Genomic DNA, 25,271 nt, shown 5'->3' with positions numbered 1-25,271 from the left:
TTTAAAAAAAATCTTTTAATTTTTCCTCATAGGGCTTATTTTCCAGACACCTTGTTACTTTGCTAGTCCTACAAACTCCCTCCAGTTTATCATTGCTCTTTTTGAACCGCAGAACTTCTTGAAACCTTCATTTCGCCTACCACTCTCTGAACTCCTGCTTCAATCTTTCCCCCATTTAACTGAAAAGACTATTTCCTCTACTTTTTTTTAAATAAAATATTGCTTTCCTTTCTCTCACTGAATAATTTGCTAAATTCTCAGAGACTGCCATCTGCTTTTTGTACCACCTCGTATACCATTAGTCTCAAATATTATATAATTGTGTTAGGTGGTTATTAATTAAAGTTCCATTTTTTTTTACTTCTGGGAAGTATAATGACTGGAAGTTATAGTTTGGAAAGAACTGATGCTGTCGGACACCCCACTTCACAATATTATTCTCATCACCACTCACATACATGAAACAAAAATCCAGTGACATGACTCAGAGAGTGAGAGGAATGATGATGATGTATTTCAGAAGCAGAGTTAGAAATACAATTTCAGAAGCAACAGGGATATTGTATATTTGCGCATAATGCAAGTGCAAAATCATGGACAAATGACTTAGATTTTCCTTAATTGAAAGCTTGATGTTTGAGGTTGACAAACTAAAACTGCTGGCATGCCTATAAATCCACAACAAAACAATACATTGTAATAAAAATCCTCCAGATTTTATTTTCGTATTGAAAATCCCAGTCTCAAAATTTCACATACGTATGTAAAAACAGTTCAGTTAAAAAATAGAATACAGTCATTAGGCAAATAATAATCTTCGTAATTAAAAATACTGTTCATTTTCACCTATAGCACTTATTAGGAATTTAGTTTGATTTATTCTTTGAAAGTGAGCTGGAAGCATTTCTGTACATGTTTCGATAGATTTTTTCCAGGCTATCTTCAAAGATGGCTCTGTGAGGCTTGTTTTTATATTCTGCAACTTGATTGGTCCAATATTCACCATTATCCAAATGAACCATGACGTTTGGCTGGCTGAATGAACTGGCAAAGTCCACAAACACCCAGACCAAAAATAAATAAATAAAAATAAATCAAATCATTACTTTTCAAAATTCAGAAAAGAGTAACAGGCATTTATCATTTATTTATTACACTTTATATAATTTGCATTGTGTGTTAATTATTCATAAACTAGTGTAAGTACATGAATGCTGACAAATATTTGCTTATATAAAATACTATTTAGAAAAAGGTACATAAGACTGCTGCTTGCCAGTCTGGAAAATTCTGGGCAGTGATGGTGATCTCTTTTTAGGAATACATATGGTGTTATTACTTTCTATCTGCACCTGCATTTTAATCTATCTGATTAGAGCTTCTGCTTATCAGCCTGCTTCTCATTTCGGTATCAGATTATGCCTCAAGATTACACACTGCACAACTTCTTTCACACTTCAAATAGTATGCGGGTCTCCTTACCTCATGCTTATTTTTTTATATAAAAAAACCTGACCTGCTGGAATGCAACTCCAAAAGTATCAATACTTTGCACCTTTTATGCTACTAAAGGCAAATTTTCTTTTTCTTGATCTCCTTTGGATGACCCTTAGCACCGCCCTGTCAGTCTATTTATCACAGAAGTTGTACTTCCTTCTCCTTTCCTCACTGTGAAGATAAAAAGCTCAGATGCAGATTGAAGGGAATGTAGATCTGGCCTTGGGAATAGAGGAGGTACGTTAAGGGGAGACTTTCAGAAAAAATTAATCAGTCCTGAGAAAGAAGAAAATGTGAGGAAAAAAAACTCAAAATAGCCTTGCTTTACTTTAGTTTGGTATAAGAAGAGGCAGAGAGAAACTCTTGACAGGCTTTCAAGATTGTTATTCTATCCTACAACAGTAAAGAATTTTTGGTGAAATCCCTGCTATGCCTGAGTTTGACCTTGCACATGCACATAATAGCATGTAACTTCTTTAATAAACTTTATTTGCCCTCAGACATCTGTTCTTACAAACTTTGAATAGTCTTGATTCTATTCATACAAATATGTTCTAAACACAAATCCTCATGAATGAATTGTATTCTGATCAGAGTTTTGATAGTCCCAAAAAGTGCTTTTTTTCAAACTACAACTGGACTTCCTTGATTTTTCTTGAAGACATTTCACTTCTCATCCAAGAAGCTTTTTCAGTTCTACCCAACTGGTAGAGAATGAAAAGGATTTATACTCTGCAGTCGACATTCTGAGGTTGTTGAAACCAGCTGGGAGTTAATCTGTGTCCTCAGAGTCACCTGAATCAGAGTGTAAACAAGTGTGGAACCTTTTTGGGACCGCTGAAAGGCTGTATTGTAAACAGGAGAGAAGTGTTGTCATTACACACACACACACCCTTGAGGGAGGTATGTTCAGTTTTAACATAGATAGCCTCTTTGATTCCTTTTTCAAACCAGTGGTCCTTTCTATCCAGAATGTGAACCTTACTGCTCTTTTCTTTTAGATGCAGAAGGACTACTGCATTCTATCCCTGTTGCGTTGCTTCTCCTGTGCTGTGCCATGCATTTGTGTAGTGGTTGTTTCATTTTCTCCAATGTACAATTCTGCACTGCATTGCATATACAATATTGCCCTGTTTGTGTCTGAATGTTTTGGTTCTTACTGTGGACAAAAGCTTCTATCTTAATGTGTTCCTGATTTCTCTAATTCAGGTGACTCTGAGGACACATGTTAACCCCCAGCCACTCCTCAGAGTGATTGCAAAGAATATAAATCCTTTCCATTCCTCACCAGTTAGTTAGTTACAACTGAAGAAACCTCTTGGATGAGAAGTGAAACATCAAGAAAAATCAAGCAAGTCCAGTTGTACTTTGGAAAAAAACACTTTCTAGAACAACCATGATCTAGATGACTGAAAACCTCCATAGAGAGTTTTAATAGTTTTCTCCTGTGTGAATAACTTTGGCATCAGGAAGACTGCCAAGGAGACTTGCAACTGGGTGTGCACGACTAACAAAATGTCATCTTACAATTATTCCTAAGTGAAACTTGTCTGTGATGGTGCCTGCTCCTGAAATGTTCTCTCTACAACAGGGGTCCCCAACCCCCTAGGCCTTGAACCCTTTGGAACCGGGCTGCAGAAGTGGTGGGCAAGCATATGCACACATGCATCCCCACTTGCACGAGCGATGGGCACACATGCCGACTGCTCATGCAAATGGAGGTGCACTTAGCACACTTGCACAGATCCATCCCCTCTCCCCCCCCCCAGCCAATCTGCATAGCCAGAACGATTGGGGAACTCAGCTCTACAACAACTGTGAAGTGCTTGCTAATATGTTGCCTATGGAAGTTCTGTGTCTTTGTCTTTCTTATGTAAATATTACGGATATGGATTTTTAAATATTTTCTTTCCATTTTATATCACTTCATTATAGTGAAATGTATTTTATTTGCAAACTTCAAGATAGGAAATGGCATTGAAGTGTAAGAAATGAAAACAAAAATAAATAAAATTAGCATTTGTGTGACTTAAAAAAATCAAGAGAACAGTTTGTTGATCACACCCTAAACATATCTGTATATGCCAAATTCTGAGTTTTTCACACTTTCATTCTTGGCTTGCATCTGAAACAACCAACTTCAAACTATCCATAATAACCTGGATTTGCCGACATATTACTCAGGGTTAGCTTCTAACAAATTCAAGTTCCTTCACTTAAAACTAGTCATCACAACAGCCTAAGATTTACTTACAAAGAGTGGCAGTGATTTTTGTTGATTTCAGATCAGCACACTGACAAGGTCAGCAGTCACTTTCATGCAGGGCCATTAGCCTTCCCTTCCTCATAAGAAATCCCACAATGAAATGGGCAGATCTACATCCATGTTGGAAAAATGCTATCTTAACTGAAAACTACTCTGACAACCTAAAGTGAAGTGATCTGGGGATTACAAGCAGAAATTGTATTAAGAGCAGAATAATGACACTTACTCCACTTTCAGAAATACCTGTCATCTACCTGTCACATGGTTTTGTTCCATACCCTTTAGAGTTTCACAAGTTCTTTTCAAAGTCACTTTCATACTAAATATTTCAACATCACATATCTTCTGTGTAGTCCCAGAGGTTTTCAATCATTTATTTTAGTGTGAACATTTGGTCAGCAAAACTACTGTCTCCTTTGAATTCTATTTTGGCATGCTATTTATGAGGACATCTTCAAACCTGAAACTGTCAGAATATCCTTGAGCCTCCTCATTTCCCAACTCGTTGACTGGTCTAGAGATGGGACAAACCCATCAGTATCTGACCTTACTTGAATATTAGCATTTCAAAGTCAATTATTCTCAATGATGTTGTATCACTTAAGAGTTGCAAATTCTTTATTCGTGTATTGTACCTCCCAAATTGACTCCATCAGAATATATATGTATGGGTTACAGAAAAATTCAGAATATGTGAATGGTTGGTAACATCAAAATATGGATTAGGTTCTCAGTTAAAAGGAGAAACTTTAATATAATGGTAAGTACAAACTCTGCATGCCAAAAAAAAAATAATAATCCCTGGTTCAATTCCTGGTATACAACAGTGATTGGAAAAGCTCCAGCCTAAAATTCTGAATGTCACTGTTAACCATTGTAATTGATACTAGTTTAAATGGCTCAACAGTGTGAGTGAGTATAGCTTGTTATATACCATATAACAGTAAAGAGTCTATTCTTAGAGTGACATCAATTCATTATAAAGAGCCCTACATGATAGTAGTATGGCTTTTATTTATACACACAAAGACACAGCACTCAGAAGTTTTAGTAATATAAGGATGACCTGCATCACAGGCACATCTGATATAATTTTGGGCATTAAGTTATCCCAGTTATATCACTGACATGGAAAGCTACAACGATACAATGGCTGTTATGCCATTAATGTTATGTAGGAGGAAGCAAAAAGGCAGAAAATTACATCTGCTAAAATCCACAAAGGTTCACTTTGGATTGTACCATGGTTCAAACACGCTAAATATCAAGCACAAATGACTTGCATGGAATTAGTGCAAGAAGGTATTTAAATTTAGTTTCTAATAGCTATAGTATGCACATAATATTAAACACATAAGGTCTAAAGTTATGTCGGAGACAATCTGGGGTTGGACTGAGAACTGGGGGGGGGGGAAGGAATAATGGGAAGAGGGGAATCTTACCTGTTCTGAAAATTACTGTTTAAAGAATCTGTATGTGAAACATCTCTTTTTCTGAAATCTCTTGTCCCAGTGGAGTCTCTTGTCTTAGCAGATTCTTCCTTTGACAAAGAAGTCTCATCCTAAGAAATAAAGATTAAAAAAAACCCAATAATTTTATCTGATAGTCAAAACATATTACTTACTTTTGAAAAAGTATTTAAGCTATTTTAAGTTTAAGCCTTCCCCAGCAATATAGGGATAGTAACATGACTTTTATAGGATTTAAGTTACTAATAGAATACATGTGAACATTAATTAAAACCTACATCATATATTTTAATAATTAGAAACAATTTACTATGCTATATCAGAAATCCACAAAGAAAACTTTTACCTAGATATCAAACTAGAAATGAAAAGCACTTCTGAATAATTCATAGAAAATGAACTATTTCTATTTACTCTTAATCAAAAAGCTGAAAAATGTAGAATCCCTCACTGTATGCCTCATTAGCAATTTCTTGATAATCTCCCTTTCACAGAAAACAAGATTCTTCCCGAGTTACTTTATCAAAGAAATATTGAGAGGATAAGGTTGCACAAATCTCAGCAATGGAATTATCGTCCCCTTTTCAAATGTGAATGGTCTTCCAGTTCCTAAAGTGGATACGCTCTATGTCTCTTATTCATGGCTTCTGTATGAACTGATGAAGAGAAGAATCTTATAATTGAAAACAGAGAAAATCCAGCTGCCTAAGGATGAGATTCAGCTACCAATTCTAAACATGCCGTTATGCTGATACTTGCAATGATCCAAACTTGCAATAGATCCATTTCCCTTTTGTCTAAATGCATTTCTTTTCTCTCTCTAAAATTTGACACAAAGCAAGAGACATAGCCCTTCTAGTCCAGATAGCATTGAATAGTGCTTTAGAATGGGAAAGATGTTTCCTTAAAAGTTGTCTCATCCCAGAGAGAATGTCTGGATGCTAAGAATGTTCTTAGCATCCAGAGAGAGGAATCTGGAATGCCTGAAGGAACCAGCAAGCTGAATAGTGAACCTCTGTGTGCTATCGCTGAAGGCTTAGCAATTGCATGAAATGGTTGCTAAGCCTTATTGCTTAAAACCTAAGGAAGGAAAAGAGATGCCTATTGATTCTCAAACTTACAAATGTTAGCCTTTGCCTTGCACTGTGCGTTCTTAAAATACTTTTCACTCGTTTATGAATCTCATCCCCATTTACTGGTGTGTTCCAACCTGTATAAAACCTAAATTAAAAAATAAAATAATAAATTAGAACACTTTATATGAAGATTTTAAATTATGAGCATGGGTTAGTATTTGGAAATGGGTACAATACATTATTTTCACTTTTATAGATGCATATGAAAGATAAAGCTATCAATAGCTATTTGTTATCATGGCCAAATATTATTTTTAGAAAGAAAGAGGTTATATCTCTTAGTATCAACTGGAGAGGATGATAAACAGAAGAGTGCAACTGCACTTTATAAATGTACCTACTTGGCCATTGTGGGAAGAGAGGGCTGGATATTATTAATTCTAATAATATGTAGCATATACTTTTTTTTTAGCATATACTTTTATAACTACAAATGCATACTACAGGTGGTTACTCTCACTCCTCCCATATTTGTCACTATAGTATCAGAACAGTATTACATAGAATAAAAATAAGTTAGTTAATATACCAGAAGAGCAGAAATTAGCAATAGTCCTAATATCAAAAAAGGGAAAGCAGGAGAATCCAAGAAACTATAGACTTATATGCAAGTGTTTAAAAAAGAATACTATCATTAACTTCTTAGGTTTGTCAATAATAAACTATGTCAGCTGATCATATCCTTTTTTATGATAAATCAACTAGCTTAATTAGACCATGAAATGTTGTGGAGCTACTGCTGTTTGACTTTGGTAAAGCATAAATACAGTGGATTATATTGTATCTTTGTGTCAAGGCCAGATCAGGAAACAGACTCCACATGATCTATTGAAATTCTTCACTGATGCAGAGTACATTAACAATATCCTGAAAACTTGACAGAATTTCTTTCTGCCTTTATATCAAAGAGACTTAAGGTAGGGCAATCTTGAGGGTTTTTTTCACCCCATTTTCCTTTTCAGGGCTAAGTGGGTGTTTATCTCATGGCAACTGAATTCCTTCTTTAAGGCTATCTTCACTCTCACTCACTCACACTCTATCTTCACTTGTGGCCAAAATAGATACATGCAAGTTACTACAGTTTAGTGGATTTTAGTGGATTTTTAACTGGCTCAGTTGCATTCAAAAAGTGCTTGAAATTTATTTTCCATTTTTCAGGAAAGGTGTATCGATGAGGTTCCACAAGAGTAGTCCTCCATCCTATGCCATTCAACTTTACAAATAACATAGAACAGGGGTCCCCAACCCCCAGTCCGTGGACCGGTACTGGTCTGTGGCATGCCAGAAACCAGTCTGCGCAAACAAGCAAAGCCCCATCCATGGAATGCAGGCAGTACATAAAACCATGCTCCATCCGGTCCGCAGAAAAACCTCTCTCCACAGAATCAGTCCCTGATGCCCAAAAGGTTGGGGACTTCTGACATAGAAGATGGAACTAAACTGATATTTATTAACCCTGTAATGATATTAGTGGGATTGATCAACATTTTAAGAGAATAAGTTCACAGTTCAAATTTATTTTGACTAGTTGCTATTCAATGGTGACAAATATAAGGACCTACAGAAAGATCAAACATATCAATTCAGGATTGGAAAGCTCTATTCTTTTTAAAACCAAAGACAGAACAAAGATGAGTGAATTAATTTTTTTAAAAGAACATGCAAGTTGAATATTAGGCAACATTTTCTGATGCCAAAAACTGGTTAGCAGTAAAATAATCTGCTAAAAGTATCGTGGATCCACCTTGGTAGAGATTTTAATAAAAAGAGCAAGAAAGCCAAACATCACCAATGGCTTAGTGGACACCTGCAATAGAGTTTAACCAGATGGCTTATAATATCCCTTCCACTTTGTACATGCTGCAATTCTATGATATGTACATGACTTAAGCAGACATAATTTTCTAATGTATGATACAAAAATCCTTTTCTATAAAATGTTTATTTTTTCCTGAAATGACAAAAAAATCCACTAGTGTGCGCTATAGCTTAAGAAATGTTTACTGATCACTTTGTCCTCAATCTTCTTAAGGGAAACAAGCATTACTAGGTATTATTTAAGATAACCTTTTTAAATGAATGTTTACTTATATTAATGAAAATATTTATATCACTTATATCACATATATACATAGCACTATACTATACTATACTATACTATACTATACTATACTATACTAGACTAGACTAGACTAGACTAGACTAGACTAGACTAGACTAGACTAATCTCTGTTACTTTTTAAACATATAATTTTAGAAAATAGAAAAACTAAGCAACCCTTTAAATCATTATGGTAGCATGTATACCATGCACAGGTCACCATACAAAAAAGCTGTATGTTGTAACAACACATCATGTGTTATATTCTTAAAGACTATAGAAGACATTTTCAGAAATTGATATTCAAACTGTATTTTAAAAATTATAAATAAAAGTAATAATAATGGAAAGACTCTAACAACAATTGGTTATCACTATCTAGATCTTAAAAACAGGATTATGACATTATCAGTGCTGCTGGAATATATTATTTTACTGACTTTACTTTGACAAAACAAAACAAACCTCTACAACTATTATTTCTGTTATGGTTTCAATTTTCTTTGCTACTAGCAACATTTTATATCTATTTAAATTGTTATTGACTCCTATACATTATATAAATATTTTATATATGGATTCCTCATTTAGCGACTGCCTCGTTTAAGCAGTTATAGTGGTGATGAAAAAGTAACTTTGTGAGTTCTCACATGTATGATTTTCATAGGCTGCAAAGTAAAGTAAAGCTGAAGTAAGATAGTAAAATTGTGATCTTTTCATTTAGTGACTGCTTGGCTTAACAAATTGCCAATCATAATTGGGTTGCTAAACAAGGATTACGCATATATAGGACATGGCCTAGAACAGTGGTGGCAAACCTATGGCATGCATGCCAGAGGTGGCACTCAGAGCCCTCTCTGTGGGCACGTGCGCCGTCGCCCCAGCCCCACCTCCCCCCATAGCCCCTTCCTCACCAGTAGCCCCTCCTGGGAGGAGAGTCGTCCCTGGGTGCGGCCCTCACGGAGCAGCGTAGCCAAAGACATGGCAGTTGGGCAGCAGGGACAAGACTCCGCCCTTGTGCCCCATCATGTGCAGATGATCCTGCGGGCACGGGCGGTAGGTGTGGCTGCCATTGCACTGCAGGGCTGCCTGAGTGATCTGCTACAGCGGGCCGTGGAGGCGGTAAGTGGCCCTGCAGATGGGTGGGGCGGGGGCAGGGCAGGCGAGGCAGTTTTGGGGCACTTGGTGTCTAAAAGGTTCGCCATCACTGGCCTAGACTAAGCCAGTTCAACAGAAGACTGCTCATAATTTATTTCAAAGTTGCAATATTTACAGAAATCAACATTATGAACTATTGTATCTGATAACTGTACTGTAACTAAAACATTGTTCTTTTTTGTAGGTATGATTTTAAAAAATTGCACAAAAAATGGAAAAAAATGAAGAAAACGTATGTTCCTAAACTTAACTCTTCCTTATCTGTAAATACAAAATGAAGAATTATAGAACACAGTTTTATGTTTGTCTACACTCATCTAAATTCCACTTCATTTCAATGAATTTCACTCCCAACTCAGTACTACTATATAAATAGGCACAAAGCACAGGGAATTTCAAACAAATGCTTACTTGCTTGTTTATTAGCACGAAAACTGCAAAATTATTACAAATATATTTTGCAAAACACTGTGGTTCTTTATTAACTCCTTTCCTCTTTCAAAAGAACCTCTCAGGTTCAACCATACATCTATGGCTTCCATGAAGTATCTATCATTTTCAAATGCAGAGGATTTGTGCTGAGAAGAAAAAGAAAGTCCACATACAAGGACAAACTACCATATGGGGAAAAAAATCAATATACCGGTAGTACAGGAACAGATGCACGTCTACAGTGCAAACAACTATTGTGGAGTCTGGTGAAAAGAGATTACTCTATAGCTAAAAAGAAATTGCTCTATGACTGAAATAGCTAAAATGAATTTTTGAGAACTCAACAGCGAAACAAGCTTGAATTTAACGCATTAAGACAGCAATGCTATACACAATTGTAAGTTCCACTGAACTCAGCAGGGCTCACATTTCTGCACCCAAAAGACTTAACTGTAAAGGAGCTAACAAAAAGCAGGTGGGTTATGTGAATTCACCCTGAATAGTGGAACTATATGTTGAGAAATGATCTATGAATTACTCTAATGCATAGCTGAAATTAATACCATACTATGTAGAAATGTACAATTTGTAACAAAAATAGACTGTTTCAAATATTTATTGTATAAAATACTCATTTTCTGTTGAAGATAGGCATGACTTACATGTTACCCTTTTAGTGTGAAAACATAAGTGAAAAAAGATTTCTTATAAATGCTTCTAGCAGGAGAACAAACAAGCCATTTTCTTGCCCAATTGCAGTTTTTCTCTGCCACTGAGAGGAAAAAGTTGCCTTGCCCATTTTTTTCTTTTTTAAGTGAGTAAGGTGGCAGGTGGAGAATAAAGGACTGTATTTTCCTTAAAATCTTTCTTACCTAATTGGTTACTTACTACGACAACAAGAGTTTACATAAAAAAATTATCAACTTATAATTATCAATTATAATTATCAACCTTATAAGCAAGACTTATACTGAAAAGTCCTAAGTATTTTGAACAGTAAGTCTCACTCAGCTATTTATCCAGAAAATACCAATAAAAATCAAGGTGAATGGCTAACTTCAATAAAATAAATGCAAGTGACCTAAGACAGGGGTCCCCAAACCCTAGTCCGTGGACCGGTACCGGGCCGCAGCATGCCAGCAACCGGGCTGCACAAACAGGCAAAGCCCCATCTACGGGTTGCAGGTAGCATACAAAACCATGCCTCCACTGGTCCATGGAAAAAACTCTCTCTACGTAACTGGTCCTTGGTGCCCAAAAGGTTGGGGACTTCTGACCTAAGATACTTGAGAACAATAATGAAAAACAAGATTTCAGCTTAATTGTTCTATATCTTTCAACCACTTTTCTATAGCAATCAATTGACCCACTATCTTTCTTCTAAACTCTTTGAGCATCTTACCTTCACTAACAGGTAACAACTCATTTGATATGTTTTTTTTTTTAATAAGCTAGTACAAGTCTATTTGCAAGCATGATATTAGTCCTTGCTTCTAAGGAAAAGTTTAATGGTAACTTACAATTTGGAGAATTACCTCATTTATGTGAAAAATTATACAATATACATTTTTTAGATTGTATCTTTAGCTGTACCTTTAAAAATTCCTCCCCTCCCCTTCTTTTCTTCCTCTCTTTTTTAACTTCTTTGAATTGCCTGTGTGTGCGCGTGTGCATGTGTATATAGAGAATTGAAAATGTGCTTCATGCTTTGAGGTATTATATAAATGGAGATTCAAGAGTGATTTCAAATAAGATCATTATGTTTGTTCTGACAAATATCTTAGAGTACTTTGAATATAAATTAGGTGGGAGACTCTGATTCATATATTGAGAAATTAATTTCTCCAAAAATACTTTAAAGATCTATTGTTTTACCTTCTAACAGACAAGATCAAGTTCTGATGAACCATAACAGACAAACAGTAAAGATCAAGAGTAACTGTGATGAGCTGTATCTTTCTTACTCTATACTCTATCAATTATCAAGTAATGTTACCTAATACTGAGAAAGTTAATCCGCTAGAAATTACTGTAATTAATAAATAAATACATGAATAAATAGTAAAGAATAGCATGATTTTATAGCAATGTAGTTCTTAGAATCTTTGGCAACCTTCTTTTAAAATCATAAAGCAACCAAGAAAAAAGAACTGAAAAGCTTTGAAAATTACATGACTATCAAGTCTCTGAACCTAATAACAAAGAAAAGATACTGGTAGATCACAAAGAGTAGAAAGGAATATTGAAGAAGGGGTTTGAAAGCAAATAAATCTCAGGCTGCCTTTGTAGCCATGTGCCAGCAACCAAGTCTCACAATGAAGAAAAATAAGAACACACAGTAAGTATCCAAACTCAAGGACAATTATATACATTAAAACAAACAAATAAATAATACTGTATTAATTTTTAATACTAATTTAGTGATCAGGGAAATACAAAATGGAAAAAGGGTGAAGTAAAGAGTCAAAGTATGAATTTTCTCCCTGCTACCATCTATAAAGAATTACTCTAATTTTAAAATGGGTTTATATCCATCAGCAAAGACATTTTCATTTCTCTTAAACTGGAAATAACTCATGTTTCATGTCAGACAATATATGATTTGCAGTCTTCCTTGTCTCTCAACCATTTGGGATTAAGGAAAAAAAAATACAGATCTTATGCATTATTGCTGGTACTCTATGCATTGTGTGAAAGGTCCAGAATATCAGAGTAGTTAAAAAGCAGTACTGTCATAATTTGCTACCATACAGAAAAACTGGCACATTAAGAATGGATTGCAGAATTCTTTCTGGTATCTGGATCATCCTAAAATACAATGAATGCATCTTGTGTTTACAAAAAATATTTTGGTACTGAGTTCAGAGGCAAATTCTATTTCTAACATTCCCTAAGTGGAGGCACAGTAACAAGAAGAGCTGTGGTGCTGTTAAAATCTGGAATGCAAGTCCCAAACCAAGCTGAGGATACATTCTGCATGAGATAGTATATATATTTACATGATAAAAGGTACAGACTGAAATGAATCTTGAAATAACACTGAAATGAAACCTCAGCTTCTGTTATTTCAGTTTATTCTATGTGGACCAGGATAGCTCAGTACTTCTTAAGGTGGTGGCCCCCAAACTTTGTGGTACCATAATCCCTAAAATAATAAATAATTTGTCTTATTCATTTAAATGATAAATAAAATTACTAGATTACTCTGCGTATAAGCCACCAGGTCTGCCCATACCATGTCCAAGCTCCAAGCTCTGCTTGGAAAACCTGACTGTCTATTTTATTCTCCAGCTGATTGTTTTGGTTTTCTATGTAGCATATGTTGTCCAGGATAGACTTTGGATTTCTAAGAAGTTTCCAATGTGCTGCTCTCCATTTTGCTCATCACCTCCTCTGTCACCACCTTCTTTTTCCACCACTTGCCTTCTTCTTTCTCCCAACAATGGAACAGCATCTAAAGGCTGTTATTTCCACCATTTAAAGGCTCTCTTCTATTAATTGTCTTTGGCATCCCTGATATTGAGAACTGCCATTGTAGAATAAAATCCTTAAAACCCAAATTCTGCTTCAACTGTTTTATGTCCTAGTTGCTGTAATCATCAGAATTCAAGGCTTTTAGTTGCTGGTCCACTGGGGGAGAAGGAAAGACAGGGAAAAAAAGGCAGCTGCAATTGATGGGACTTGCAAGTGGAATGTGTAGCAGCAGAATTCAGAGATCTTGGAGCCTTAGGTTTACTCCAGATAGAGGCTGGTACTGTGACAACCAAATAATCATTCAAAGAATACAGAAAAACAGCTGGCTTGTCCACTTAAGTGGAAGTAATTTATCAAAGCCCCCCCCCCATTAATGTCCACAATCAAATTTGTTTGCAACAAAGGAGCTACAACTCACAATATGAGAACTCCTATATTAAGGGTATCAAACTGTGGCAGATTGATGCATATATTTGAATAAAAGGCATTTGGAAATAACAGTGGCTGACCTGTACAGCCTGTTATTTGTCAGGTGCTCCGTAGCCTAATAGTACATATTGCTAATAAGGAATTTATCTACTTTTCACTGATAAATTAATGTTGATTAAATACCAATGTTGATTCATGTACTGCTGTATTGGAATAAATTAGGTATAATTCAAACTTAATTTTTTACTGATTGCCATGCCAGATTTTAAACAATGGCCAATATACTTAAAAAGTAAGACCCTGATTAAAGTACATTCCAACTTAAACACTGAAAATTCAGGATAAACATGAAGACAGCATACTATTTTAAATTTTCCAAAAATATGTGTCATTACCTTTCTCTAAGAGATGAGCGATTTATCACAGGAGTTGAAAAAAAATTCTGCAACGATGCAGGTGCTGAATGTATTAATAGACGATCTGAATAAACCTGCCTACTGCTCATTTTTGTGATCAAGTGCTCATCATAGGTGTCAGGAAAACAATCAAAGTGTTTCTCATGATGCGATCCAATAATCTGTTTAGAAACACACACACACAAAAAAACCCTCCAAATGATCTTTGTAGAAGATACAGTTAATCCCTTAGTTAAATCTATTGTTAACAATGTAACAAATACATTTCATAATATATTAGGATGATTGCAGAGGCAGAAATGAAACATAAGAAATTCAATTCTTTCCATCGCCAATGCTATTTTTTCTGTCAAATCACGTAATTTAACATTTTTACTACAAATTTCAAATTTATGATATTTAATTGTTTTATACAAAAAGTTGGATATATTTCTTTGTTTTAGGTCAGTGATGGCGAATCTTTTAGAGACCAAGTGCCCAAACCACAACCCAAAACTCAATTATTTATCACAAAGTGTCAGGGCTGCATCAGCATTGTGGTACCCTTGGGGGGCGAGGGGTGTGGCCCACTGGGTGGGCGTGGCTGTGATGTTCATGGTAGACTGAATGGGCGTGGCCGGGGTGGGCATGGCCATCTTCATGTTGTTCATGGGGAGATGCCTGTGGGGCCTGGGCAGTATTGGGGGAGATCCAGGGGGTCTCTGGTGGGTGGGGTGGTGGACAGGAGGCTCATCCTGCGGGGTGAGGCAGGGGGTAGTGTGGGGGTGCCATTGCTGCAGGGCAAGGTGAGGCAGGAGCAGCTGCTGCCTGACACCATCAGCCCCCACACACAGAGGCCAGCAAGTGCATGGGGGCATGCTTTACCACCTCTACTTGAGCTTGCTAGCCAGCTGCTTCACCTCCTTTGTGGTAGGTGGGACTGCCGATCCAGGCGCCAGCAGTGGCCTAATGGACCTGCATGAGCTGGTGGCGGAGGCAAGTGTGCCCACAGAGAGGGCTCTGAGTGCCGCCTCTGGCACACGTGCCACAGGTTCGCCATCACTGTTTTAGGCAATAGGGAAATAAGTGGGCAAAGACTATCAAGATGAATTTCAACAAGGGCAAATGCAATATCCTACAATTGAGCAGAACAAATAAAAAACACCAAGTATGGGGAGGACTGTATTGGGCAGTAATATGTATAAAGATTTGCATTGCTCTGACCACACCTAGAATCTTTTGTTTAGTTTGAGGAACTGTGTTTCTAGAATGGCCCTGCATACTCCTGCATATAGAGAGTGCCAAGATCATAAAGAGCCTGGAATAATTCTTATGAGTTATAGTTGGAAGCTCTAGATATGTTTCTCTCAAGGTGACATGAAATAAACAATGGGTTTTAATTATAATGAAGTAGATTTCAGTTGGGCATAAGGAAAATATTCCTAAAGATATGAAACTGCTCAATAATGAATTATTTCAGAAGATAGTAGTTGTGCTTAAACAAAGGCTTGAGTTCACCTGCTAGGAATGATACAGTAAAGGATTCCTCAACTAGGTAGGGATTTGGCTATGATTTCCAAGTTCCAATCCTTTCATTCTACTATTTTGATAGGTTTGAGTGTTTCAGATGTTCAATCAAGAAATAAAAAATGTCCTTTAAGTTCGTGAATTTTTCATATCTTAACTCAAACATATACTCGCTGATAAAGCAGGTGACAATGACAATACTGTGCAGAAAATCAAAGGATTATAAGAGGTAATAGTAGTAAAGTTGGAAGGGACCTTGGAGGTCATCTTACAGTTAATGAAATATTCTGTTTCTGTACTTACTTTAGTATTTTTGGGTCTGTAACTGCCAAGCAGACTAGGATCTTAAAAAGAAAAAAAGTTAGTAAAATTAAAGAATTTTTATTTACAATGATAAGATATTAGTAGTAGAATATTTAGATATAAAGTCATTTTTCAAAAAATACACAAAGTATTTTGAAAAAGTACAATCATTTAAACCTTTAAACTGAGAACACTGGTGTGCTTGAATACTACAGTCTTAATTGTAATAAAGCACATAAACTAGTATTTAGATAATGAGATAATTTACATTTGTGACATCATTATTCAAACTGATACAAGAGCCTCTGGCTCCAAGTCATTATTTCTGAAATATTTTTCTCAATAACACCCATATTTTTCTTTTTTTGATGTCTACTCTTAAAACAAACTACCATCACAATACACCTGAAAACTCAGGAGATTTCAGAGACTTCTTCCCATCCTACTAAGCTATAAACATCTGAACGTGCTTTCCCACTCCAACATCTGAGAGGAGGCTGCCCAAAATTCTGTTTTGATGTATATGGGACCCAGGTATGACAACTGAAGAGGAACTTGGAATAGGCAAGGGTTGTACTCATTTTCAGTAGGAGGAGCCAAATGAATCCAGAAAGAAGAACAATATATTTTTGCTTGCCAATTGCAATTCCTATTCCAAGTTCTTCTTCAACGCCTGCATAGATTTCTTGCATATTGCCAGGCAGGAGATCTGATCAGGAAGAATACAGCTCTGAAATTATTAGGACTCAAATAAAACAGCATTCTAGGTTTGAATGTGGGGACACAGTGGCACAGCGACTTAATGACGTTGGAAATGCTGGCCAGAAATGGTTTGCACTCCAGCGGTTTGAGGCCAGCTCCGCGAAACCGCTTAAGCTCCCGCTGCTCATTCCCTGACTCATGGCCACCCAGCAGTTTGAAAACATGTAATATTGCAAGTAGATAATTGGGTACGTCAGTGGGAAAAACCTAGCTGCATTCGTATGTGCAGAGAGCAGAAGCTGATGCGTGACTTGCCCGGAAGTGAAGCAATGCAACATGAGGCGAGGTGAGGTGAGACCAGGAATTCAGAAAAGCCAGCAACCTGAAACCTCAGCTGATATAAGCTGCCTCGCCCCCCTGGGGTGTACTAAGAATAGGGAGACAAGTACTGAACAAAATAAACTGGCAATTTAGGCTGTCAGGACTGCATTGTGTCTAGCATTTGTAGGTTTCCCTGACATTGTATGCCATACCCTTAATAAATAATCACAAATGTATTCTATCACTGAAAACAACGACCTTTGGGATAGTTGTTAGGTACAATTTTATTCCACCTAGCATTAATTACTGTCTTATAGAAACATATTTTGATCAACAGAAGACAATTGTACAACTAAGATCCTAGCGTGTATCCTGTTATAGGATGTATGAATGTGCATTTTGATATTCAGTTTTCCTTTTCAATATTCTGTTTCTGAGTTTTGCTTCTTTAGAAGGCCCATCTACAAGAATTGGATTTTTTTTTCCTTTTTGAATAAAATGCTTTCCTATATAGTGGTCAAGCAGCTCTCTTCCCCGACTGGAGGAAAGATTGATAAGTCATCTACTTTCCTTCTGTTCCAATTTTTTTAGCTAAAGTTCTTTTTCCTTGTTAACCTTTCTATTACCACTTTTCTGCATGCAAGATCTCTTGAGGCATCAAAGTCCTGCCCTTCTCTCACCTCCTGATTTCCAAAGCAATGCAGGCCATTCAGGAACTGTTAGTCTTGAATTACATCATTTCCAATCACCAGCTCCTCCGAAGGAGGTAGCAACATAAGAGGGTCATTCCCATAAGATATATCCATTCAGAAGCTAAGGATCAGCATGAAAGCAATTCAGATCTAGTTCTAATAATCAGAGGTAGCTTGATTATCTTTGTATCCATCCATCCACCCATCCAACTCTTAAGCAAAATAACAGCTCCTACAGAAGTAGAATGCACCCATAAGTGTTTTAAAATATAACAACAAAGCTTTTATTTAAATGTATTTCTTTGTGGTAATCTTTTAATATTATTGAACACAGCACAATTGGCAAAACAACTATTTCGATCTTACTTTATAAAATGAGACAATTGATTTTATATTCTAACATATATCAGTGATGGCAAACCTTTTAGAGACCGAGTGCCCAAACTGCAACCCAAAACCCACTTATGCATCGTCGGCTGCCGGGTGGGTGTGGCCGATTGGGTGGGCGTGGCTGCGGTGGTAACAGTAGACTGGATGGGACTAAAAAGTTCAATAAATCAATTCCAACTTTGCAAGATCTTTTTTTTTCCCTGCAAGAAGTTGATATTGACTGATTGATTGAACCTTTTTTTTTGTACACGGCGGCGGAGGCCTAAAGCGAAAAGGTTTTATAAAACCCAGCTGAAGGCCTAGAACTGGGCCAACGGTGCGCGTGCCCACAGAGAAGGCTCTGAGTGCCGCCTCTGGCACCCATGCCATAGGTTCGCCACCACTAACATATATGAACAAAATTCAAATTATTTAAAGAAATTCAGTGCTTCTTTTCATTTTAATATTGTATGGCATGGGAAATACTGCAACCTTTTTTCTTCTATTAGATATCACTGAAAATATGTGATTTACACTTTAGCTCTTTTGTGATTATGAAAAAAAAACTGTGACATGTACTCTTTCCTCCCATACCACTGCAACATGGAAAGAAATGTCAAACAGCTTTCACATCTCCATATATAATGGGGGGGGATTCTGGGATATCAGCTAAAATGGAAAAGATTTAGTATACATCAGAGTATAAAATGCTATAAACAGGATGTAGATAATGTGAAAAGGCTTTACTGTCAAGCAGAACAGTTTATTTAGACGAATTATTTTTTATCCCAAGGATATTTATAATGATAGCATCCTCTCTTCTCAGACTACTGAAGGTTTTTTCAACTAATTGATTGCTGAAAACAATGCATCCCAATAGTAACAGAAACAAACAAACAAAAATACTTCTAGGACACATAATAGTATAACTGTAAAATAGTTCAGAGAAGAGGCAAATGCTATAAGAAATGAAAAAAAATATAGTTTTCCTTGAACAGATAACAGGAATGACTGGAAACAACAGAACACACAATCCAAGAGATATAAATGGGAAACAAGATGTAATATACTTCCTAAAAATAATGTAAATTTATTTTGTAAGGCAATTGTGTGACCCAAGTCACAAAATTCCCACAGTAAGACATTGAATGCAATGACTTTAAAAAATTTCTACAAAGAAATTGCTGCCAATTAAATAGAATTGCACTAGCAGCTTTAAGAGCGCTTAGAATTGCAGTATTTTTTGAAACATGTTATGTCAGTGAAAATGTAAGAAATCAGATACTTTTCTCCTGAACCAGAAATGTCAATGAACTAGACAAAGCAAAAACATAATTAAGGCAACTAAAATAGGTTTTAAACCTATAACTGCCACATCTTTTGTATGCTAATAATACTTGCCATAGGCTGCTCCTTCCTTAGGACGACACCAAGTATGAACCTGAGGTGAGGGGGTCAACTCTTCAACCTAAAATGAAGTAATTATTAAAACGTCTTAATATAGGTAGTACTCTTTAATGACCATAACTGGGACTTGCAATTGTGCCACTAAGCAAAGCTGCTACTAACTATCAGGAAGGGAGGGTATGTTAAAGGCCCAGTCAGTTAAAGAATTTCAGCTGGCAGGGACTAAGAAGAGAACAATCTCTGTCACTGCCCCCGCCCTACGGAACACCTTGCTCCCAGAGGGGAGGCTGGCCTCATTCTTCTGACCTTCCAGAAAAGCATCAAGACCTGGTTCTGCCAACTGGCAAAGGGAACCAAGATTGGTTTGCAATCTTAGGGTAGTTGGTAGCTTGAGGATACTCCCTATGGCTTTTTAATTTTTTTTTTATGTTTTTATATAGTTTTATGGATTTTATTGTAAACTGCCCAGAGTCACTTAGATAATGAGATGGGCAGTATATAAATTTGATAAATACATGTGGGGAAAAAATCACACGACCGTAACTCTGCTCTAGCTGGAAAGATACAAGGCTATCAATTTCAAACCTTTATGAAACCATATATTGTAATGCTCAAGTATCTGCTTACTGTCTTGTATATATCAAAAGCAATGCAATTATGCTGTAATGTAAGGCTGGGAGCCATGAGTGCACTGTGCAAATAATTTACAGTACTCTGTAAATATGGTGGCGGGGAATGTCAAGCAAAGGAGAGACTGCCTACAGAAATTGCTTACTTCCCCCCTCACACTCATTGCAGAGTAGAGAGAATGGAGAGAAAGAGACTTCAAAAGAATAAGCTGTTTGTTCTTCTACAAGTCAAGAACAATAGTATAGCACTGGCAGTGAAAAAGGGTTAGGCAAAGAGAGATTATCTACAGAAATAGTTTGGGTTTTGTTTCCTACCCATCCCCTGCAGAGCAGAAAGATTGAAGAGAAAAAGATTTCAACAGAGTAAGTTGTCTTGCATAGCAAATTGTGGCTCCACAGACTGCCAACACAATCACACTGCTTTCAATGCGTAGAACAGCAAAGAGCTTATTTTCTTGCAATTTCTTTCTCTCCAATTAATCTTAAAGGGGTAGGGGGAGAAAAACACAGGTTGGCACAGGACAACTGTATATGTATTGACTGTAATCGCAGTGACATGATTGAGGGATACTGTGAATTCTTAAATAGTCTGCAAAGTTATTTTTTGCAGCATCATACGTTTAAACTGTCACCGAACAAATGGTCAGTAAGTGAGAACTACCTGTATAATGTAAAGCTTGGGTAGAACTATGCCTTCTCGGGCAGAGCTGGTCTGTAATGTGGGGGTCTCTCCTGGACTTACCACTCCTGATCTAGAGAACCTTTATACATCCACATCTGGCACATTAGCTGCAGCCTACCCTTTTGTCCACAATCACTAAGGCTTGTGTCACATTGCAGCTGAACTATTGCAATTTGTTCTACAAGTATTTCTTACTTTCAATAAGAATATTAAAATAAAAGAGTGTGACAAAAAGTTGTCTAACACTATCAAGTAAAATTACAAAGAAAATTATGGTCACAAAGAAAGAATAAACATTCAGGCATGTCCAAAGGTGGTGTTCCTAATTCATATGAGATCCTTTTCTAGGAATTTCTTAAAAAGCCATGTTTTTAGTTTTCCTAAAACTCAGCAGTGGGACTAGTTTGATCTTTGGATGTAAACTATCCTTTAGAAAATGACCGTGAGGTTTGACTCCTCAGAGGTTTGACTTCTCAGACATTGCACATAACAGTACCAAAACAAAAGGCCTTGAGACTCAATCTCTATGTCCCCATTGCCACAAAAAAAGCACTGCAATATAGTGCCCCCTCATCTACTATAACCTATGCAGGATACCATGGATAAGGTTATTGAAAGTTGCTGAGATGCTCAGCATCTTCAGTAGGATTGTACTTTCCTTATACTGAGCCTGCCGAAGATCACTTAACATGGCAGCTGATGCAATTTTTATTTCATTTTTAAACCAGAATCCTGATGGATCAGGATCCAAGTAATTTATTTAATTCAAGATTATCTGAAGCTATATCTCAATCACCTATTTAACAACCTTCCCTAAAAAGGAAAGATTGGAGCCACAATAGCTAGGTTGAGCAACAGCTTCTCGGGGACAGGCACAAGTCTACTTCTTTCAAGATGGGATTAAATGCCTTAAGGTGCTAGATGACCCAGCAGCCAATTCTTCAGCCTGGATTTCCAACAGAGAACTGAGAGCTATAATGACACAGGTTTGGATTTGAACTCTTATTCATGTCCCTACATACTTATTTGTCTTTCTTATTCCACCAGAACTCTAGGAATCTCACCTCCATTCAATTTGATTGACAACAATAAAGAAACGGCTTGCCACTGCTTTCTTTCAAGATGTTTTTCTAATATCTCACTCTAGCCTAAACCCCTAGAATTTCTGATGATCTCCCATTCAAGAACTATAACCAAATCTGATCCTGCTTAATTGTTCGACATCAGGTAAAGAACTTGAATGCTACTTAATCTTTCCTCTAGACCAGGAAAAAACTAGTTGTCACAAAAAAGTAAAATTAAGTAAAAGCTTTCTAAAATAACTGGAAGAGAAAGATTAGATCTATGCTTAAACTGTTACCGTTAGAGGATACATACACGACGAATTACAAATGGAGGTCTGTCTGTTTCTTTCCTGAAATCAAATGGCCCTAGGTCTAAGTGAGCCAGGCGTTGTCTGATTTGCAGAAGCTCACACATACGTCTCTTTGTATAAGGAGAAGGAGATCGAGAAAGAGATGCTACTGTGGGTTGCTCATAACTCTTTGTTGCTAAAGAGGGCCTATTTCTCTCAGGTGAAGCTGTGTTCTTCTTTGAAGATTTGATCTGTCGCATTCCTTCTGTAGATGAATGAAACAGTCCATCTAAATTATCCTGAATTAAAGGAAGAAATTATTAAAACTAAAAAGCTTCAAAGTATTTGGTCTCACCACTGAACATATCATAACCAATAATTATCTTGCTTGATATCTCCCTAATTAATGAATAATTCTGAGATCACATATTTTGCTTATGTTGAAACCTCAAACAATCCTTCTCAATTTATTTTTAAAAAGTGAGAGGGGAGAAAAAGGGAAAAAAAAACCCTAACAGGTAATAATTTTATTAGAATGTCCTTTTTCCTAACCATATGGTCTGATGATAAGTTCTTGGAAACTAAACAGTTTCCATAAAACTTCAACCAGTTTAATAAGTTATTATCTTAGCTTCTAAATGAAAAAAAGCCAGTTTTTCTTTCTTTAGCCCTATGTTTCCCTACTATCTAACACTATTTACTGCCTCAGCTACCCTACAGCTGAAAAGAACCATTTTCCATGGTCTGAAAGAATAGCAAATCTACCTCAGCTAGTTGAAAAATAAATAGTAGCACCCAAGATAGCATGCTGATCGGCGGGCAATTCCTTTTCTCCTCCTGTTTTTGAAGGGGAAACTAGGAAGGACCCAAGCAGACCTTAGGATGACCGTTTACCTATGGAGAAGAGGGATCTAGAAAATCTTAGTTCTCGCTAAGGAGTGATCAGAAGGTCAGATCTCTTACCATCTTTTTCCTTTAGCTATTCATTTTTTAAAAAGGTTGTCTAAACTTTAAATCCATTTTTTGAAGTGTTTCTAATCTTTGATCTACATTTTAACCAACTAGTTGACTGCTTACCTATCTTACAACCCAATGCTGGACTTTTATTACTTTTTTCTGTTTTTTTACGCTTTACTATTGAATTCTAAACCAGGAAGTCAGTGGTGAAAATACATTTTCTGCAGCGAAAGTCATCCAATTGGACTTATATTTTATACAGGATTATATTACAATTTTTGGTTCTTTGTAGCACTTACAAAAAGAGTTCTGGTCTTTATTTTTTAACTTTTGATGGAAAAATTACCTTTCTTATAATCACTTTTTATTTTGAAAAATAATTAATCTCAACTTTTCTCTGTGAAGGTGGGATATGATTTATCTGCTTCTCTTGTCCTTGGAAGGAAAACTGTGTTTTTCACAATGTTCACAAACAAGATAAAGTTTTCTGGAAAGCATTTGAAAAAAGAACGCTCTACAATTCACAAAGATTTTTTTTAAATGTAAATAAAAAGTTGATAGGTCAACAACAGCTTTGAACCAAATCCAGGATGATACCCAAAAACAGGAAATAATAGTTGGGCTTGATTTGCAACTTGATGAACTGGAATCTGATTTATTGCTGTCGGATATGAAAAAGAAAAAATCTGGTCTGAAAATTATAGATCTGCCAGAAAAGATTGAAAGGAATATGAATAAAAGAAATTCTGAGATAATGGAATTGATAAATGATGGACTGAACTTTCTTGGCAAGATGAATGCTGTGTTTTTAAAAAAGACTTTTTGAACAATGGATGCTGCAGAGATATTTACAAGAGTCTTATGAACCTGGGAAATGTGATGCAATTGTTGGCAAAGTTTCCAATTAAAATCCTAAGAAAAGGTTTTATTATTAAATGCCAAATAAAGATATTTGATCCTGAATGGAGTAATGGGGTGATTTGTAGTAGATAATAGCAATACCAATAGCACTTAGGCTTATACACCACTTCATAGTGCTTTAAAGCCCTCTCTAAGAGATTTACAGAGTTAGCATATTGCCCCCAACAAACTGAATCCTCATTTTACTTATTTTACTCTTACTCATTTACCAAGGATGGAAGACTGTCAACCTTGAGCTGGTAGGATCAAACTGCTAGCAGTTGGCAGAATTAGTCTGCAATACTGCATTCTAACCACTGTGCCACCATGGCTCTAGATCAGGGGTGTCAAACTGCTGGCTCTTAGACCAGATGCGTCACGCCAAAACCACGCCCACCCCATTGCTGGCAATGGGAAAAAAGTCACGATATGTCGCAACACATCACATGACATCGCTAGTTTGATACCCGTGCTCTAGATGAATAAGAAACCGTTGTAGACTTTCAATGAGTTAATTACAATAATAGATTGTTAACAGAGGGCTTTGAAGTATAGCTTTGCTGTTGATTAATGTTAACTATTTTTTCTTCACACACAAACATATACGTATACGTATATATATGTAATGTAATGTAATGTATGATATGTCAAATTGGGTTACAAATAGACATCAAAGTTTATGAATCTTGGACCTGTTTTGCAAGGGGTAAGCTATTATTGTTGCAATATATTTGTCAGTGTTCAACTAGGGAGGATAATGTGTTTTTGTTTTTTTGTCCTTTTAATTCGAATCTTTTTTTTTCTTATTTAATGTTTTTGTCTAGTTTTGTTTTATCTTTGCTATTCTTTTCCCTTTGGATGTTGTATTTTATTTTTTGAATAAAATAAACATTTATCGATAAAAAAGAAAAATGAGTAGTAAAAAGCCGAAGTTTTTCTGACAGTACTTAATGATTATACCAAAAACTACACAGAGTGAAAGAAACATTTATCACAGGAATAATAATATTTTGTCTTGCTAACAAATGATTGTCGAATACTTTTAACTATTTTAACTGTTTTATTAAGCAT

The 25,271-nt window shown here is 36.3% G+C and overlaps 1 protein-coding gene across 7 annotated transcripts in view; it reads right to left on the bottom strand.

Moving 5' to 3' along the window:
• The window catches only part of SPATA6 (spermatogenesis associated 6), a 45,930-nt gene that overhangs the window by 9,757 nt on the left and 10,902 nt on the right, over positions 1-25,271 (bottom strand). For 4 of the 7 annotated variants that reach the window (XM_039319862.1, XM_039319863.1, XM_039319866.1 and 1 more), the window contains exons 7-13: positions 22,367-22,642; positions 19,673-19,739; positions 16,188-16,228; positions 14,358-14,539; positions 6,354-6,453; positions 5,206-5,324; positions 695-1,044 (exon numbers count right to left, since the gene is read on the bottom strand). In XM_039319862.1, coding sequence (XP_039175796.1) covers positions 867-1,044; positions 5,206-5,324; positions 6,354-6,453; positions 14,358-14,539; positions 16,188-16,228; positions 19,673-19,739; positions 22,367-22,642 — 963 coding nt within the window. In that variant the 3' untranslated portion in view covers positions 695-866. Of the gene's footprint in view, positions 1-694; positions 1,045-5,205; positions 5,325-6,353; positions 6,454-14,357; positions 14,540-16,187; positions 16,229-19,672; positions 19,740-22,366; positions 22,643-25,271 lie in introns of those variants that run through there. The other 3 variants (XM_039319867.1, XM_039319864.1, XM_039319868.1) reach the window with 3 other exon arrangements.

Source organism: Crotalus tigris, unplaced genomic scaffold, assembly GCF_016545835.1.
Source record: "Crotalus tigris isolate CLP2741 ecotype Arizona unplaced genomic scaffold, ASM1654583v1 scf7180000023617.9722795, whole genome shotgun sequence".
Taxonomy (NCBI): Eukaryota; Metazoa; Chordata; class Lepidosauria; order Squamata; family Viperidae; genus Crotalus; species Crotalus tigris.
The sequence above is the reverse complement of the archived record's forward strand: the minus strand, read 5'-3'. Positions and strand labels throughout refer to the sequence as shown.